General features: G+C 39.1%; 4 protein-coding genes across 4 annotated transcripts; 2 read left to right on the forward strand and 2 right to left on the reverse strand.

Moving 5' to 3' along the window:
* Window positions 1-390: 390 nt before the first annotated feature.
* Window positions 391-8,404, forward strand: LOC17876299 (E3 ubiquitin-protein ligase listerin). Its single transcript, XM_023779752.1, has 14 exons — window positions 391-592; window positions 706-820; window positions 913-975; window positions 1,059-1,136; window positions 1,422-1,513; window positions 1,882-1,984; window positions 2,160-2,312; window positions 2,403-3,497; window positions 3,594-4,093; window positions 4,189-5,555; window positions 5,826-6,859; window positions 6,941-7,399; window positions 7,496-7,726; window positions 7,931-8,404. The coding sequence occupies exons 1-14, from the start codon at window positions 537-539 to the stop codon at window positions 8,156-8,158; spliced, it is 5,574 nt and encodes a 1,857-aa protein (XP_023635520.1). The 5' UTR covers window positions 391-536; the 3' UTR covers window positions 8,159-8,404.
* Window positions 8,405-10,847: 2,443 nt separating this feature from the next.
* LOC17877305 (40S ribosomal protein S4-3) lies at window positions 10,848-12,402 on the forward strand. Its single transcript, XM_006280910.2, has 4 exons — window positions 10,848-10,952; window positions 11,276-11,353; window positions 11,451-11,729; window positions 11,824-12,402. The coding sequence occupies exons 1-4, from the start codon at window positions 10,950-10,952 to the stop codon at window positions 12,250-12,252; spliced, it is 789 nt and encodes a 262-aa protein (XP_006280972.1). The 5' UTR covers window positions 10,848-10,949; the 3' UTR covers window positions 12,253-12,402.
* Window positions 12,403-12,651: 249 nt separating this feature from the next.
* On the reverse strand, window positions 12,652-15,021 carry LOC17876790 (exocyst complex component EXO70B1). The gene has a single exon (XM_006282274.2). It carries the CDS (start codon window positions 14,776-14,778, stop codon window positions 12,904-12,906), a length of 1,875 nt encoding a protein of 624 aa, XP_006282336.1. The 5' UTR covers window positions 14,779-15,021; the 3' UTR covers window positions 12,652-12,903.
* A 396-nt stretch (window positions 15,022-15,417) lies between these two features.
* On the reverse strand, window positions 15,418-18,348 carry LOC17876066 (sorting nexin 2A). Its single transcript, XM_006280159.2, has 5 exons — window positions 17,021-18,348; window positions 16,716-16,925; window positions 16,224-16,484; window positions 16,034-16,120; window positions 15,418-15,714 (listed from the first exon to the last, which is right to left on the reverse strand). Exons 1-5 carry the CDS (start codon window positions 18,143-18,145, stop codon window positions 15,628-15,630), a joined length of 1,770 nt encoding a protein of 589 aa, XP_006280221.1. The 5' UTR covers window positions 18,146-18,348; the 3' UTR covers window positions 15,418-15,627.
* Window positions 18,349-18,474: the final 126 nt, after the last annotated feature.

Below are 18,474 nucleotides of genomic sequence, written 5' to 3' on the forward strand. Positions count from 1 at the left end.
ACATCGTAGAATTTATATACAGACTAGATGCAAAACATAATCACAATTCCCTTACATTTTGACATGACATCGGCCAAATGGGCACATTACAAGATACATAATATAAGGCCTTTTGACATGACTTGAAGAAATATGAACAAGAGACAGAACATACGTGAATAATTTACAATTATGGGGTTATATCGACTTTTTCAAAACCGTGGTCTGATATAACAAACACTAAATTAATAAAAAAAAAACAAAGAAGCTGTTTGTGAATTTTTAAAAGCCAATTTTACTTAGGTTTAAAATTAAAAGTATTAGTTGGGCCGTCTACAATTGGGCCGGACACAGTGAAACCAATATTAATGGGCGAATCCTTAAGACCCGACAAACTCTTATTGCCTCCTCCAACGACGGCGGTGACGCCACCGCCATCCCCCTCCGATCCTTGACTTCCTCCTGAATACCATTTTGCTAGACCGATCTCTCTCTCTCTCTCTCTCTCTCTCTCTCTCTCTCTCTAACCAAAGCTTTTCCGTCTAGAGCAGAAGGAGATGGGCAAACCCAAAGGAGATGCTGCAAGGAGCAAAGCTCGTCCATCCAGCAGCAGGTGAAACTTTGTTCCTTCATCCTCTCCTTCTCCTTTAATTTCCTCGAATTATATCTTATACTGCTGCGTATAGTTTATGCTTCGGTACTGAATTGAGCTTTTCCTTAACACAGCTTGGCAGCTTCTCTGTTGCCGTCTGGCTCTGCAGCTGCAGCCGTAGGTTTTGGCGGCTATGTAGGTAGCTCTAAATTCGAAACTTCTATATCAAACGAAGATTCTGCTCCCTTGGTATGTTTGTCGTTTTGATTCTACCTGTCCCTTCTTCGTTTGTTTCTGCCTTCTTGTTTGCCAGTTTCTTATATTTTTGGATGGGATTGTAGGATTTGGATAGTGAAGTTGCCCAGCACTTGCAACGTCTTTCAAGGAAAGACCCTATAACAAAGGTAACGGCTTTCCTGGTTATTCAATCGATTACAAGCCCTGCTCTTTCTAAGTTTGCTTGAGTGTGTTTTGTTTGCTTCAACAGATTAAAGCCCTTGCTTCCCTGTCAGAACTGATTAAGCAAAAGAAAGGGAAGGAAATTTTGCCAATAATCCCACAATGGGTATGTTTCTAAGTTCCTTTGTTTACATAATACATACTAGGGGTGAACCTTTAGATTAATGCTTTCTTTTAACAAAGAAGAACTCCTTATCTTCATAAATTGTGTTAAGTTTAATGTTATAGATATGCTAATAATATCAAGATTGGTGATACCGCATAGGCTGATGGAATTGGCTCAAATTAGTCTTCCCCTTGGAGGATGTTGATCACTCTGTTTCTCACGTTGCAGTGCATTTAGTTGTTCGTTTTCCACTATTGATTGTCTATTTTTTTCGTACTTGTCCAGACATTTGAGTACAAGAAGTTGATACTAGACTACAATAGAGACGTTCGGCGAGCTACACATGACGTCATGACTAATGTTGTCACTGGTGCCGGGTTTGACTCTCAATTTTCTATTGCATATTCTTTTTCTTGCCATGATGTAGTGTCTCAATTATTTCCTTAATAGTATCATACACTTGGGTGTCAGGTAGTCTTCTTGTGTCATGAGTGATATGATTTAGCTTTGAGGTTCTCCTAAAATCTACATCAAAGATATTGTCAATATTTTGTTGGAATGATTCATTTGTTGCTAATTGCTATAGAAGCATGACTATATAGAGCGTGTCAAACATTGTCTTAGCATAGCTTTTCTAAATAGAGCGTGTCAGACATTGTATTAGCATGCATGTGATACTTTATTTTACCTTCTCCGTATGTTTTGATATTCTGTATTAATTCTTAGTTTCGTATGTGTTACTCAGGAGAGATTTAGCACCTCATCTAAAGTCTATAATGGGGCCCTGGTGGTTTTCGCAGTTTGATTTGGCATTTGAAGTTTCTCAAGCAGCAAAGTCATCTTTGCAGGTTGGCTCCTCGTTTCTTACTGGAGGTTACTTTTTACTGTATGTGTGGATGCCTCACTGCCGATTTAAACTCTCTTGTCGTTTTATTAGATCAGTAACCATTAGTTCTGCTCAGCAAGTACTTTGTTATAGCATTGATGTTCAGATTTTCATTTAGCTATCTAACGTTTAAACAGGCAGCATTTCCTACCCAGGAAAAGAGATTGCACGCCTTGAATTTATGTGCAGCTGAGATTTTTGCTTATGTGGAGGAAAATCTCAAACTTACACCTCAAAATTTATCTGATAAAGCACTTGCTTCAGATGAATTAGAAGAAATGTACCAGCAGGTACTCCCATCTTGGTGATTCTTCATGCTGTGGTGCAATTTTTCCTTCTTTGGTTTTTCTTTTCTAATGTCTTATTTTCTGTTGTTTCAGATGATATCATCATCTCTGATGGCATTGGCTACACTTCTAGATATATTGCTCCGCGAACCTGATAAAGCTGTCTCTGCAAACATTAATTCTGAATCTAAACTTTTCTCAAAGGCTAGGGCAGTGGCAATCTCCACAGCTGGGAAGTTGTTCTCTTTCCATAAATGCTTTCTGAACTTTCTAAAATCTGGGAGCCCTAGTATTCGGTCAGCCACTTATTCTTTATTAAGCAGCTTCATTAAAAATGTTCCTGAAGTCTTTGGCGAAGGCGATATCAGATGTCTTGCACCAGCTCTGCTTGGTGTTTTTCGGGAAAATAATCCAACCTGCCACTCATCAATGTGGGAGGCTGTATTGCTGTTCTCTAGAAAATATCCTCAGAGCTGGGTCTACCTAAATGTTCATAAATCTGTTCTAAATCATTTATGGCAGTTTCTAAAGAACGGTTGTTATGGATCCCCACGGGTTTCTTATCCTGCACTGATATTGTTCCTTGAAGTTATACCAATAAAATCTATAGAAGCTGATAAGTTCTTCGTGAATTTTTTCAAAAACTTATTGGCTGGAAGAAGTATATGTGATTCTTCAAGTGCGGATCAGTTATCACTTCTTCGGGCAACAACTGAGTGTTTCCTCTGGGGATTACATAATGCTTCAAAGTACTGCGTTGGTCCCAATTCCATTCATGATCTCCAGGTTGATCTAATTGATAAAGTTCTCGTGAAGATTCTATGGGCAGACTTCTTTGAACTATCTAAGGGCAGCATTCCACCTATTCAGAGGAAGTCAGCTGAAACTCTTGGCATGGGTAATTCAGTTAATTATCGGCAAGAGCTAGGAAGATGCATCGTAGAAATCCTTTCAGGGATTAATTTACTCGAGCAGAACCTGCTATCTTTTTTCTGTGAATCTGTTCAAGAGAGCTTCTTGAATATGCTTCAGCAGGGAAACTTAGAGATAGTTGCGGGTAGCATGGGAAAAATGATTGATTTTCTTTTGTTATTGGAGAGATACTCAGTTTTGGAAGGTGAGAGTTGGCCCTTGGATCAGTTTATGGGGCCACTGCTGTTCAAGGCTTTCCCGTGGATAAGATCATCTGTAAGTTATGTCAATATTACCCTGTTATGTCGTAAATCATATGATGTTTATACTTGATTAGCTCATGATGTTTATGCGTTGTATTTCTCTTTTTAGGAATTGTTAGATGGTGTGAAGCTTTTGTCAGTTTCAGTATCAGTGTTTGGACCGAGAAAGATAGTTCCGATACTAATTAATGATGTAGAGACTTCTACCCTTATCTCTGTTGAAAAGGGGAGGGATATGAGCCCAGAAAAGTTCATTAAAGTTTTTCAAGAGATTTTCATTCCTTGGTCTATGGATGTATCTGACTCTTCAACTGCAGCTAGACAAGATCTCCTACTTTCATTACTTGATGATGAATGTTTCACTCAGCAGTGGAGTGATGTCATTTTTTATGTATTTAATCAACACCGTCAGGGTTGCAATAATCTGGCTGCCATGAAAGTGCTTTTAGAGAAGGCAAGGGGTGAAATTACAAAAAGAAGTTCTGGGCAGTTGAATCAAAGAGTAGGCTCTCTGCCAGAGCATTGGCATCATAGACTCATAGACTCAACTGCGATAAGTCTTGTCCATTCCTCCTCAGGGACTACAACCTCTGCGGCTCAGTTCCTGTGGTAAGTTAGTCAGCATATCTTTAAACAGTATCAAACAATTTTATATTGCTTATTTGCTTGTTCTCAGTTCTTATTGCATATTTTTGTGTATGCAGTTCAGTTCTGGGTGGTTCAACTGAAGACTGCAATATTTCTTTTGTGTCAAGAAGCTCGTTGGTCTTGATATATAAAGGAATCCTCGGAAAGCTGCTATCTTTTATCAAACAGTCACCACTATGCTCAGTTAATGATATATGTTCATCTCTTACTGTTGAGGCTATAGAGTTTGATTTGAGCAGTACTGTGGACGTGATCGTGGTTGCTAAGTTTGCAGTTGAAGTTATTAATGGTAGTTTCTTCAGTTTGAAGGCTATGAATCAGGACGCCACTCTACTTTCAACTATTTTGTCTTCTATTTTAATCATTGACTTGGAGAGTAGAATAACATCACTAATGGATGATACGCAATATGAGTCCAAAGAGAAGAGAAAGGATCGGAATCTTGTGTGTGATTTTATTCACGCTGTTTACTCTAAGATGGATAATCACTTCTGGAAATCCATAGACTATGATGCCAGGAAGAGTTCAGCAATCATTTTGGTTCAGTCCCTTAGGTCCATTGTCCTACTTGAGGATAGTCTGCAACCTTGTGAACTTACGCTATTGTGTGCTTCTAGGATGACCGAGGTGTTGGAATATCTCTCACTGGATCAAAGCGATAAAGAAAAGATATGTTCCCTGCTCCTGCTTGAAAGTGATATATGGCCTATGTGGGTCAGCCCCAGCACGTCAGCTAGCATAAATACCCATGGAAGGCCTGTTCATTTGTGTGAATTGAGGAAATCCAGGAGTGAAAGATTTGTTTCTTTCATTAACAACCTGATCTTGAAAATGGGAATTCACCGATTTCTTGTTGGACGCAAAGATGATGGGTTTTCCTCTCAAGCTTGGCTTTCCGTAGAGATACTCTGCACGTGGGAGTGGCCAGGGAGTAACGTTCAAACTTCTTTCCTGCCAACGCTTGTCTCATTTTGTAAGAGTGAACCGTCGAGTGGGAGCTTACTAAATTCCATTTTTGACATACTACTCAATGGTGCCCTTGTACATGGAGAGGATGAGATAGAGAGCTTGGGGAACATGTGGGTTGACTTTAATAATAACATAGAGGATATCGTAGAACCATTTTTGAGGGCTCTAGTGTCATTGCTTCACACTTTGTTCAAGGAGGACCTTTGGAGAGAAGAACAAGCCATGGTTGCTTTCAAAATGCTCACAGATAAACTTTATATAGGAGAAGAGACGAGCACAAAGTGTTTGAGAATCATTCCTTTCATTATGAGCATTTTAATTTCACCACTACGTACAAAAATAAAATCTGGTGTTTCTGGTAAAGATATTTTGCTGCCACTGGAAGTTTTGTTTAGAAATTGGCTGGAGAAAACTTTGTCATTCCCTCCTCTGGTGTTCTGGCAAAGTGGAGAAGGTGAGGCCCGATTTGATTTTCTCATTTTTTTCACTGCTAAGGGCTAGTGATCTCATCTTGAACTTCTATTATCAAAGCTTTGATTTGAATGAAGGATTACAATATTGACCTAGTGATATTCTGAAGTCCTCACCTGAGAAGTGGTCATAATTGGCATTAGATGGACGTTCGAGGAAGTAATTTAAGACTGAGGTTTTGTTCTTTATATATTGTTTTGCAAGTCTAGCTGATCATTGTTTTATTTTTTTCTTTTTTTCTTGTCTTTATTAGATATGCAGGATTGGTTTCAGCTTGTTATCTCTTGTTATCCCGTAAGTAAAAAGGCTGAAGAAGCAAAGGAACTACAGAGGCATGTGAGCAATGAAGAGAGAACACTCCTGCTTGACTTGTTCCGCAAGCAGAAGCAAGATCCTGTTGCATCAAGTGTAGTTACCCAACTTCCAGCTGTCCAAATTCTGCTCGCTAGACTAATTGTTATCGCAGTTAGTTACTGTGGAAACGATTTTAATGAGGATGACTGGGATTTTGTCTTTTCTAATTTGAAGCGTCTGATTCAGTCTGCAGTGGTTGTGATGGAGGAAACTTCTGAGAACGTCAATGACTTCATTAGTGGCGTTTCTTCTGTGGAGAAGGAGAATGATACTCTTGAGGGACTTGGGCATATTGTGTTTATTTCTGATCCTTCTATAAGCAATGCTCAGAATGCTCTCTCAGCATTTTCGTTGCTTAATGCTTTAGTAAAGCATAAATCGACTGAAGGTGAAGACAATCTGAAATCCTTGGCAGATGAAACATGGGATCCGGTTAAGGATCGGATACTTGAAGGTGTTCTACGTCTTTTCTTTTGCACCGGTCTTGCTGAGGCTATTGCTGCTTCATATTCCGCAGAGGCAGCATTGATTGTTGCTTCATTTCGAGTTGATCATTTGCAATTCTGGGAGTTGGTGGCTCAAATTGTGGTAGACTCTTCTCCACGTGCCAGAGATAGAGCTGTCAGAGCAGTGGAATTTTGGGGTCTAAGCAAGGGAGCCATAAGCTCTTTGTATGCAATGATGTACTCTTCCAATCCAATCCCGTCATTGCAACTTGCTGCATACATTGTTTTGTCTACCGAGCCTATTTCCAGGCTGGCCATAGTTGCTGATGGGAATGCACCACTGAATGATGAGTCTCTCAATGACCAGGACTCAATCAATACTGGTTTGCCATCTGAAGAGAAGCTACGGTTAAGAGATGAAGTATCTTGTATGGTTGAGAAGTTAAATAATGAACTTCTTGATACGGATTTAACTGCACCAGAAAGGGTAAATTTCTTTCAAAAACTCTATTTGGTTTATTTTCCCTCTTTGGCAAGTCATTCACTGTTTGATCACTTCTAATGGCAGGTGCAAACGTTCCTGGCATGGTCTTTGTTGCTCTCGCATGTTAACTCTCTTCCTTCACTAACACAAGGACGAGAGAGACTGGTGCAGTATATAGAGAAAACTGCAAATCCGTTGATATTAGATAGTCTTTTTCAGCACATACCTCTAGAATTATACATGGCACATAGCTTGAAAAAAAAAGATGGGGATATTCCGTCTGAGTTATCTGTTGTAGCTTCTGCAGCCACTCATGCGATTATGACAGGCTCTTCCCTGTCAACGGTTGAATCACTTTGGCCTATTGAAACTGGAAAGATGGCTTCGCTTGCTGGGGCGATATATGGTCTGATGCTACGCGTCCTTCCAGCTTATGTTAGAGAATGGTTTAGCGAAATGCGAGACCGTTCTACATCATCTCTGATTGAAGCATTTACAAGATCGTGGTGCAGCCCTACTTTAATCAAGAATGAACTGTCTCAGGTATGTGCAGTTAAGATTTTCTCATCGATGAGAGTTGCAGTGAAGATTAACTAACGCATTTGCAAATATTCTGGTCATTGTTTATGTGAGCCGCAGATAAAGAAGGCAGACTTTAATGATGAGAGCTTTTCAGTCAGCATAAGTAAAGCGGCAAACGAAGTAGTTGCTACATATACGAAGGATGAAACAGGGATGGATCTCGTGATCCGGCTTCCAGTTTCTTACCCACTAAGGCCTGTTGACGTTAATTGCACAAAAAGTATTGGAATAAGCGATGCAAAGCAGAGGAAGTGGTTGATGTCCATGCAGCTGTTTGTTCGTAATCAGGTACTGTACTTTATGAGTCATGTAGATCTTTGTTAACCTGAATGATATGCAGTCCCATCATATAGACCAATAATACAAGGTGGCAGAAAAAGTTGGTAGATTAATCTTGTTCCCTCCATCTAAAGCCCATATCAACATAGTTCAATCGAGTGCATGACTTGGCTGAATGTTTTCTTTTCTTTTTTGATATGTTACTGAAAGCAGAATGGGGCCCTGGCGGAGGCGATAAGGATATGGAAGCGAAACTCGGATAAAGAGTTTGAAGGAGTAGAGGACTGCCCGATATGTTACAGTGTGATACACACAGCGAATCATAGCCTTCCAAGGCGGGCTTGCGTGACGTGCAAGTACAAGTTTCACAAAGCATGTTTAGACAAGTGGTTCTACACGTCTAGTAAGAAACTCTGCCCCTTGTGCCAATCTCCTTGCTAATCCAATAAACGGAGCTGAGGATGCATTTTGTGACATTAGTCTGGGAGTTTTGCTTTAACCCTAACATTCTCCTTAGTATTTGCTTTCCAAGAAATGAAAAGGGTTTACGGAACGTAGGTGGTACTTATATGTGATATACGTAAACATGTGTGAGTTGTCTTTACTAATAACTCAATTCAATTATATGTGGTGTGGAAGATCATATGAAAAGAAAGTAATAAATAGAGAAATTTACTTGTCGCTCTCTCTCTCTGTTTGCCTTTGGCTCAATCGCTGTTCTGGCTTTGAGTGCACGCATGGATTGTCTCTTCCGGCAGACTCGTCACTCAACTCACCCTATTGCTCTTCAATACTCTCCACTCGACCATACTTATATGTAAAGGCCTAGGTACTCGGACACATTTGACAAATACAAACTGAAAAAAAAAAAATATGTAAAGCCTCTCACGCCCACACAAATAATAATAGACTAAACTTAATAAGTAATTTGGGATCAAATACATATTTTAAAAAGAATTATATAAACTTTCACAGCAAAAGTAACATTCCTTTTTCAAAATAATTTCGGTTTGAAGATCTAATTTCCTCATTCGTCTAACTGATGTTATTTTATGAAATTGTCTTCTTCCATGAATTTTACTAGGTTTTAACCCGCGGTACACCGCGGGACAAATTTTTTGACAAAAAATATATATATTTAAGTTATATTTGTTAATTTTATTACCTTTTTAGTATTTAAGATTGTGTAACTGTATTTTTGATTGTTATTTTTATTACTTAACTCACGGGATATTTTTTGTAACTAACATGACTAAAAAAATTATGTTAAAATTATATTTGTTATTTTTTTTTGTTAACCCGTAAGATAAACATAAAACTCAAACCCGTTAAATCATATTTAAGTAAAATATAAACCTTGAATGTTTTATAGATTTAGAGAGAGATTTTGGTTTTTGCTTTCCAAAAACTCATTTTTAAACAATCAAGATTTTAAAATTTTGGAATTCCTAAATTTTAGTAAAATTTTTTTTGTTGTAATATTCCATTCAAAATTTTGGATTTTAAGTTTCATATTAGTCATATTTATAATGGTTCCGAACCATTGTCTAAAATTTTCTACCCGATGTGGGACGTTATACATATATGTTTTTTCTTTTATCGATTGAGTAATATACGTCCGTTTTCAAAAATTCAAATTTCTACATATGAAAAAAAAAATTTGTATTTTTATTATACTTATGTTTTATGTAATAATGTAAATTTTAAAACAAATAAGATCATATAAAGATATTGGAGAGATATTCAATTTATTAGGAAGACATTTTAGGAAATTTTGTTAAATGTAATAAATGTTAATTTCTAATTTTGCAATTCTGGTGTAATTTAATTATAAAATTTATCTTAAAAGTTTGTTATTTATTTAAATGGCAAGGATTTATTTTGCAAATAATATAAAATAAAAGGTTATTTTCCAAAAGGTACTTCAAAAATGTTAATATAGACTAGGATTTACCCCGTGGAACTTTAATATATTTCTTTGGTTGATCATTTTCGTAGTTGGTTTATATAGTTTAGTTTTATACGTGTTTATTTCATTTGATTTAATATAATTTTATGATATTTGTATTATAAGTAGATTCATAGATATATGTCGTATACCCGTGGTACATCGCGGGACGATTTTATTGTAAATAAAAAATTATATTTTAACTTAACCCGTAAAATATTTTAAATATAGACAACCCGCAGAAAAATATAATCATATTTATGTAAACTCAAACCCGTTCAATCATATTTATGTAGAATATTATTATATTTTAAATATTTATAGAGTTAAAATATTAGTAATACTTTTAATTTCTGTAGAGTTTGAATATTTTTTATTATTTTAATATTCTTTACAACTTAAATAAAATATCATAATTTTCAGCTTCTAAAAGTTTTAATATTTATCATATTTTAAACTTGTTAAAAAATTAAATTTATAATATTCTGAAACTTTTAAAAAAAAAAATTCTTAAATAAAGAACCGGATTAAACTAAGAAAATTTTCAATTTGGATACTTGATCAAAATAAAAGTTGGATACTTGATCAATTTGGATACTTGATCAAAATAAAAGTTGCTCACCTGTAGTTGTAAACATATTAGTCTGTACATATATCTTTTCCTTTATTGATTGAATTAAATACCTCTGTTTTCAAAAATTTAAATTGCAAAATGTGTGGAAAAAAATTTGTATTTTTATTATAAATATATTTTATGTAATAATATAAATTTTAAACAAATAAGATTATATAAATATATTGGAGAGAGATTCAGTTTATTAGTGAGAGATTTTAAGGAAACTTTTTGATGTAATAAATATTTGTTTCCAATTTTGCGATTTGATTGTGATATAATTACAAAATTTACTTTTAAATTTTGTTATTTATTCAAATGGCAAGGGTTTGATTATGCAAATATTACAAAATAAAAGGTTATAAGCCAAAATAGATTTTAGTACAAAATGTACTTAAAAAATGTTAAGATAGATAAGAAAAGTTAAAAGGCCAACAAAAAAAAGGGAACATCGTTTATTAAGTCCATTAATCCTATTTGAATGGGCCTATACTTAATAAGCCCATAATACCCAAATATCATGCTAGAAAGAGAGAAGATGGAAGAGGGTATATAAATGGCCAATTAGGGTTTTTCTCGTTCTCTCACTACTTCACAAGAGTCGTTCAGAGCTGTTCTTAAGAAACCAAGACAGGTAGTTCGGATCGGTGCTACGCTTGCAAACTTGAATCATGGTTCGTCATCCTCCCTCTCCCTCTCTCTCTCTCTCCCTCTCTCTCTCTCTCCCTCCCTCTCTGTTTCTGAGCTTAGTGATTGCTTACATCTAAATAGTTGATTCTCTGTTCTCTGGAGTTTTGTAAGTGGCCTAGATAATGATTTTGTTAGCTTCATAGGAATTGGATTGATTCGATAATATTTTCGGTATCACGGTGATTGTCCTTAGATCTGACCTCCTTAGATCTCAGATGTGTTGCTGCTCTAGCTCGTGAAGATATATTTACGCATTTGGAAATGACCTTAATACTGTTGTAACAATTTTATTTGTTTCATTTTACAGGCGAGGGGTTTGAAGAAGCATTTGAAGAGGCTTAATGCCCCTAAGCATTGGATGCTTGACAAACTTGGTGGTGCATTTGTATGTCTTTTAATCTCTTCTTTGCTTAGTTTTATTTTTATTTTTATTTCTTTCTTTGATTTGTGTTAATGAGGATGTTCTTTTTGATTACACACAGGCCCCAAAACCATCATCTGGACCTCATAAGTCCAGGGAGTGCCTTCCCCTCGTTCTTATCATCAGGAACAGGTTGAAGTATGCTCTTACCTACCGTGAAGTGATCTCTATTTTGATGCAAAGGCATATCCAAGTTGATGGGAAAGTGAGGACTGACAAGACTTACCCTGCTGGTTTCATGGATGTTGTGTCTATCCCAAAGACAAACGAGAACTTCCGTCTTCTCTATGATACCAAGGGACGTTTCCGCCTCCACTCCATTAAGGATGAGGAAGCAAAGGTTTGCTCTCCTCTTGTCTGGGTTTAGTTGTCTTTTTGATAATAAGTTCCTTGGTATGCTTTCTAACAATAGTTCTTTTCTTCTCTCTGTTCAGTTCAAGCTTTGCAAGGTCCGCTCTATCCAGTTTGGTCAGAAGGGCATTCCCTACCTGAATACTTATGATGGTCGCACCATCCGTTACCCTGACCCGCTCATCAAGCCTAATGACACCATCAAACTTGACCTTGAGGCCAACAAGATTGTGGAGTTCATCAAATTCGATGTTGGTAATGTTGTGATGGTTACAGGGGGTAGAAACAGAGGGCGTGTTGGTGTGATCAAAAACCGTGAGAAGCATAAGGGAAGCTTTGAGACAATCCACATCCAAGACTCAACTGGACATGAGTTTGCAACAAGGTTGGGGAATGTGTTTACCCTTGGCAAAGGAACAAAGCCGTGGGTGTCTCTCCCTAAGGGTAAAGGTATTAAGCTGACTATCATTGAGGAGGCCAGGAAGAGGCTCGCTGGTCAGCAGGCTGCTTAATTTTGTGATTTCCAGTTCCTTATTATGCTTCTTTAGACGTCTCATATTTCCCTAGACTCACTTTGTTTCTTTTGTTACTCTGCTCAGTTTTGAAACTTATGTTATATTATTTATTTCAAGAGTTGAAAAAAATTTCAAAGTTATTGTGTCCTTCCTTCCTGTTTTCTACTATCTTTCGGTTCTGCTTTTGATAGTATTGTTTGGATATGTTGTGCTTAATTTGTCTAAATATGACTGCAGCATGGTTGATAATATTGGTTTTTGTAGTTTGGGGGATAAGTCGTACAGCATGTAGAATCATTCGCAAAATAAAGAAAGTCTTGTTTCCTAGTTGAGGTTTAAGTTTGAAGGTGTAGACGTCTTCATTTGTTAAAAGGAAATGCAAAGAACATGAAGATAAATAATGCAAACAGACTGTTTGAAACCCCTAATCATATCATCTTTTCAACTGTTTTCTCTTTTTACAATGACAAAAAAAAAAACAAGATCCAGTACAATAAAGTACAACATTACACAAGACAACAGAGCTGAGCTAACCTGTCTAAAGGAATACAATACATGTTACAAATCCACCCTGCAAGACTTCGCTATTGGTCATCAGCAGGTGGTTCGTTACAAAGAGTTACAAGTGGCTATTTGTGTCTGTTACCTTCATTTTCTTCCCGTGGTTGTGCCTTTGAAAAGCTCGTTGATACGAGCCTCTATATCCTCAACTCCATATTTGATGTACCTGTCGGCGTTTTTCCCTATGTCTCCAAGGTTCTGGAACCTTCCGATAAAGTTCCCATATGCCGGTACCAAGAGCCTGGCTAGCGAGATTTTCAGCTCTTCTCTCAGCTGCTCATCAAACACTACCCACGTAGAATGCATTTTACATATGTCATCAAACTGCATATTGAACTGCTTCAGCTTCTCCTTCATGGTTTTTCCCAAACCAGTCATACCTGCCGCTGTATTGTCCACCTTCAGCAACCCTAACATCTTATTCCATGAGCTTCTCTGATAATTCATATGGTACTGTCTCACTTTGGCATTGTGTTTCCGAATCCAGTCATCTCCTAAGAGCAACCCTAGGTCTCCATCTTTCACCTTTTGAACAATGTATCTCCCATTGTTCATTAGAAACACATAGCACAAGGCTGGATCTTTGTACACTTTGGATTTTACTTCCAAGTTACTTTCTAGAAGCTCCATGATCCAAGACATCTGTACAGTCAACAGAGTTGAATCTTTAGAGGGGACACCATTGCTGTCCTCAAACACTTGCTCTAAGGTTTGCCTGGATCTGCAGGCCGCACGGAGGTAATTCATCACGTAACGAGTGATTGGGTGGAGACCACCGCCTGGAACCGCAGCTTTAGCCGGGTCTCGCCGAATAAGATTCTCAAGCTCCATGAATATACCTCTAATCGACTCTCCCAATCGTTTCCAAATGGTAACTGCTTCATTTCTAAGAACTGAGCAAAACTGATCTGAGAAAACAGACTCGAATTCAGGCATCAAATCCCTCATTGTCTCGAATACATCAAGCACTTTAAACAATCTCTCAGGTGATCGGCTTCCTATGGCAATAGCATCTGCGAAATTCAGAAGTTGAATGGTAGAACCACGACATACCTCCATGAACGAGAGATCAGCAGGAGAGGAGAAACCAAAGAAGACCCGGTCGCAAAGGCGACGTTCGCTGGGGAAAAGGATTCGAAGAGCGACATTAGCAGCTTTGATCCACCTATCTATCTCATCCTCAAGCTCCTGCCAAGGCATCTTATGAACTTCTTCGATACTCAGCTTCTGTAAACCTAACCTCGACATGCTCTCTTCAAGAAACTCTCTCCTACAAGCACTGTAAACATGAGAGCACGACTTACCAAATCCAGCGCCAAGCATGCGCTTAGCCATCTCGTGCAGATCATTGATTGTGGCCGAGGGGAGAGCATCGATGATAAGATCGTAGTCAGTGAGTGGCTGTGCCACTGGGATCTGAATATCATCACCGTTCTGGAAATCTCTGTCGTCGTCGTCTTCTTCCTCAGAGTCGAAACGATGATTCATCGCAGCAGCGTCTCCCTGAGGATTAAGTCCGAACGACTCAGCTCCGCGCTCCATAAGCGACCTGAACTCTTCTTCGATGCGGAACATAGCTTGCTGCATCATATCGTCGGCGCGTGCTAGACAGACGCCGATAGGTTTCTCTGAAGCCATGGGACTCCACTCTCTGATGATAGCAACGAGCTCATCGATTGTATCGAGAAAAGCAGCTGAATCAGCAGGATCAGCCCAGATAGGTTGATCCGCGGCAACAAAGCGAGAGATCTGGCCGTCTATCGAATTTAGAGCTCGCTCTAGTACAGCAACTCCGGATCCATCTTCTCCAGCTTGACCTTCGGCAAGCTTTTCGCGCGAAAACCTGCCGTCGAAGGTGGAGAAGATCTGTAAGATATCATCGGCCATGGATTCGTTATGGCCAAGTGTTTTGGCTATGTGACGCGCAACAGCAAGTAACTTTTCTTCACCATTCTCCGCCATGATTTTGAAAGAGATGTGGAATAAGTGTTGAGCTTTTCTGTAATCTCGAGGTCACTAAATAAAAAGGTCACACAGCGAGATCGACGGGGAAAGCAAAGAATCGAGGACGAAGAAAGTTCCAAGCAAGGAAGAAGACTGGATGGATAGAAGAAACTTGCGTGAAGTGACGAAACTACCCCTTTAAGACAGACGCGATCTTTGACCTGGCCGCGTTGTTTGAAAATGGCATGGGCGTGTAAATCTGGCGATAATTTCTGCTGCTGTCTTTTTGTCAAGTCTCTCGCTTTCGTTAACATTGACGTCTTCGTGACTTTTCTGCCATTTCCTCATTGGTCTCGCTTCTTATTCTTTCTAACCGGGGGACGGGTTAAACCCGGCCGGTTTACGAGTAAGATTTGAGGGTTTAATGGTTCAGTTTATCTCTTCGTCATCTTACTGGCTAAAGCGAAGTGCTCATCTTTTTCCGGCATACCAGAAAACAATGGGTACTGACTTTATGAGGTCAATGCAGATTCAGTCAGCGATGCTTCTAGAAACAGCGGACTAAAATATACAAAGAAGAATGTTTACCAAACTCATCTTTTGCGGCATACCAGAAAAGTGAAAAAGTGAAAACAATGGGTGTGAGGTCAATGTAGATGCAGTCAGAGATGCTTCTAGAAAAACTAATTTACAGCAACTAAAGAAAACAAAGAAGAACGTTTACCAAACTCTCTATCAGATAGATACAACATATGAAAATGGAAACTACTACACTTTTTGACAACACTTATTACGCAATGTGATTCTGCCAAACATGGTATGGTTAAGCCAAAATGAACATCGTCACTCTTTTTTATCTTTTTTATGTTAGCTGCTCTGCTTCTCTCTATTGTATTGGTTGGTCTCCTCCGCAACTTTGGCCCATACGTTGCCCATTTTTTCTGCGTATCCAACCTGCATCCACAACCCAAGAACACAACTTTTACATACTGCACTCTACTCCTTTACTAGCAGATTTAGTATTCCTATTCCCTCTTCTCTAACAATATCATTCAAAGCACTCACCAATCACTTGCCTACAAGAGACCCGTAAATGCCTTCTTTTTATTCAATTATTTCAACTTCCCCACTCTTGTAATCTCAACACTTTGTGCTTAACCTTTATAATTTCCTTATCATTCTTCACTTAGTCTACACAGACAAACTTCTACTGGTACTAAAGAAAGGTTACATCCTTCTAATGATTATGTGCTGCAGAATAATAATAACGTACCTGGTTAACAACAAAACCCTTCATCATGTTCATGAAGTCTGAACGCCTTTCTCTGTCCAACCTATCAACCTCAGATCGGTTGTTTTCCTGCAATGATACAAATTTACACATAGCACAACCAAAAAAATCATACCACGTTGGTACATCCATCAGCACAAGTTGTGATATGCATAGAGTTATTACTGAATACCTTGATTCGCTCATACTCTCTGATAGCAACATTTTTTGCGTCCTCAGTGACCTTGATGGTTTCTTTTAACTCTTCTATTTTCCGCATCCTTGATTTGTCACCGCCAAATACCTTCGAAGATGCAGCCTCTAGCTTTTCGACTCTTGCTTGCAGCGAAGGAAGCTCTGATAGAAGTGTTTGCACTGTCAATAAAGCACTAGATCTGTCTGCAAATGCGCCTTGGACAGCCATCATCATGCCAAGGTACTCATGGAGTGTGTCCTGAAATGAACAATTTGAATACATGAACAGCTATTAGGGAAACTTTAAACACAGCACAATCTCCATATATAAGCCGACAACTCACTAGTCTATAATGAGGATACACGCTAAGCATCAGGAGATTCTAGAAATCCTGATTCTTGAGGTCAATTGAGGAAAAGAACTCAACATTTCATTTGCTTCACGGCAATGAGGCAACAGAATATTTTTAGTAGTTCAATAGACATTTACCAAATGTTTGACAGTCTGGGAATTCAACTCCCTATAAAATCTACTTGCTTTTACAGCCGCAGTGGCTAAATTCTTCATATCATTAGCACGAATTCTTTGGGCGTTGGAAGAAGCTTCTTCGTTCTCGAACTTGGTAAGCTTAATGAATGCTAATCCCAGTTCACCCATGGTTTCCCCCATGTCTTGCTGTGCCTTCACAAGGGATTCTGCCTACAAAAGAGAAACAGCAAAAGGGTTTGTTCCAAGCAGGATACCACAAACTGACAGAATGATGCATAACTCAACCAACAAGGATGGAATTTTACCTGCTGTGAGGCATTGATAATTTGCTGCTCAAGTTCATGCATCTTCTCCTTCTTTTCCAAGAATTCTTTATCTTCTTCAACAACTGGTGGTTTTGATCCACCCCAGTCATTAGATACTGATTGCCTCAGCTCCTTGAATAATCTCAGCAGATCCCTACCTCCTCTTGCAGGCTGAACCACCTCATGCACTGGAACTGCAGAGGCTCCGCCTTCACCAAACAACTGTTTTGGAAGCTTCACCGCGCCATCCAACATCCTGGAGGCCACATCAGTGCTCATTGGTAGTGGCAACTTCCCTTGCACCTGAAGAAACACTTTCAATTCGTCACTGTTCCTGATCACGGGGTGTGCACTTAGCCTGCGCAAGTATTTCTCCAAAGAAACTCTTCTCTGCTCCACGAACTCTTGTTTCTGCATTACTTGGCTCTCGACAACGCTCTTATCTGGACGCGGTGGTATGCAGAACCCTCTATACGACTCAGCCAATCGATCTGCCAATGTGACAACATCTCTGAATCTTCTTCGTACACTGAACTCCGATGGGCCGCCAAAGTCAGGGAGATTAGTTCTGGTCGTAATTTGGTAGGTGATGTAAGTGTTTCCTCCAACAATGGAATTTGAAGACTCCTGCTCTTTCTGAGGGTTTGATACAGTGATCTTGATGTACTCCGAGCTTGAAGAAGAAGGAGATCTCGATAGTGAATCTGAGAACTGACTATGAAGGCTACTATCCTCGGCTCCGTTAATCTCACTATCCGAGTTCTCATCAAAGGGACTGAAGATAACATCTGCATAAGATGGAGGCTCGATGTAGGAGTTATCGCTGCTGATTGGCTTAGAGCTGAAGCTGCGGAAATCTTCATAAGACGTTGGCGCAAGGAGTGGATCAGAATTAGCCGGAATCATGACAGTCGGTGGCGCCGAGAGCGGGTCACGCACGTTGGAGAGTGTTGACATGGCGCTACGATAACCAGAGTTCGATGCATCACCGTTAACATCGCTTTTCTTGAGAGGATCGTCACCTCCGGCGTCGCCATCAACTCCTAGGTCGAGATTCTCCATATCATCCCTCTGCGCATTGAGATTGGTCTCATCGAATCCATCGGCATTCTCAGAGCCCATCATTTCGTCTTCTCCAGAGTAAAAAAGCTAAGCTAAATTGAAATCAGAATTTACAAAAAATTAGGGTTTGATGATTCGGGGGGAGGAACGGAGTTCCCCTGAAATGTGACGCTATGCGACGGTGGCTAATCGCGTTAAAAGAAACCGGAGTGGCTAAAATGCGCAGGTGGGGCTATGGGAGCAGGTGACCAACGTGCACACCGTGGCGGAAATAGGGGTGGCACGTGAATATGGCTTAAAGCCTCGTCAATTCTCTCAATCTGCCAATGGTGGGTGGCATGTGATGGGCTTACTTGAGGCCCGTTAAGAAACCCAATCTTAATTCTTCTCGA

The sequence above is a fragment of the Capsella rubella genome, unplaced genomic scaffold, assembly GCF_000375325.1.
Source record: "Capsella rubella cultivar Monte Gargano unplaced genomic scaffold, Caprub1_0 scaffold_8, whole genome shotgun sequence".
NCBI classification, from domain to species: domain Eukaryota; kingdom Viridiplantae; phylum Streptophyta; class Magnoliopsida; order Brassicales; family Brassicaceae; genus Capsella; species Capsella rubella.

Bases quoted from the DNA above. Each gene is read 5' to 3' on its own strand.
- LOC17876299 (XM_023779752.1), top strand. From the start codon at position 537: ATGGGCAAACCCAAAGGAGATGCTGCAAGGAGCAAAGCTCGTCCATCC. The intron at 976-1,058 runs GTAACGGCTTTC...TTGCTTCAACAG, and splicing joins GGAAAGACCCTATAACAAAG to ATTAAAGCCCTTGCTTCCCT. The intron at 4,094-4,188 runs GTAAGTTAGTCA...TTGTGTATGCAG, and splicing joins TCTGCGGCTCAGTTCCTGTG to TTCAGTTCTGGGTGGTTCAA.
- LOC17877305 (XM_006280910.2), top strand. The intron at 11,354-11,450 runs GTATGTCTTTTA...GATTACACACAG, and splicing joins ACAAACTTGGTGGTGCATTT to GCCCCAAAACCATCATCTGG. The intron at 11,730-11,823 runs GTTTGCTCTCCT...CTCTCTGTTCAG, and splicing joins TTAAGGATGAGGAAGCAAAG to TTCAAGCTTTGCAAGGTCCG.
- LOC17876790 (XM_006282274.2), bottom strand. From the start codon at position 14,778: ATGGCGGAGAATGGTGAAGAAAAGTTACTTGCTGTTGCGCGTCACATA.
- LOC17876066 (XM_006280159.2), bottom strand. From the start codon at position 18,145: ATGATGGGCTCTGAGAATGCCGATGGATTCGATGAGACCAATCTCAAT. The intron at 16,485-16,715 runs GTAAATGTCTAT...TGTTCATTTCAG, and splicing joins CCCAGACTGTCAAACATTTG to GACACACTCCATGAGTACCT. The intron at 16,121-16,223 runs GTATTCAGTAAT...GTATCATTGCAG, and splicing joins GAGAGTATGAGCGAATCAAG to GAAAACAACCGATCTGAGGT.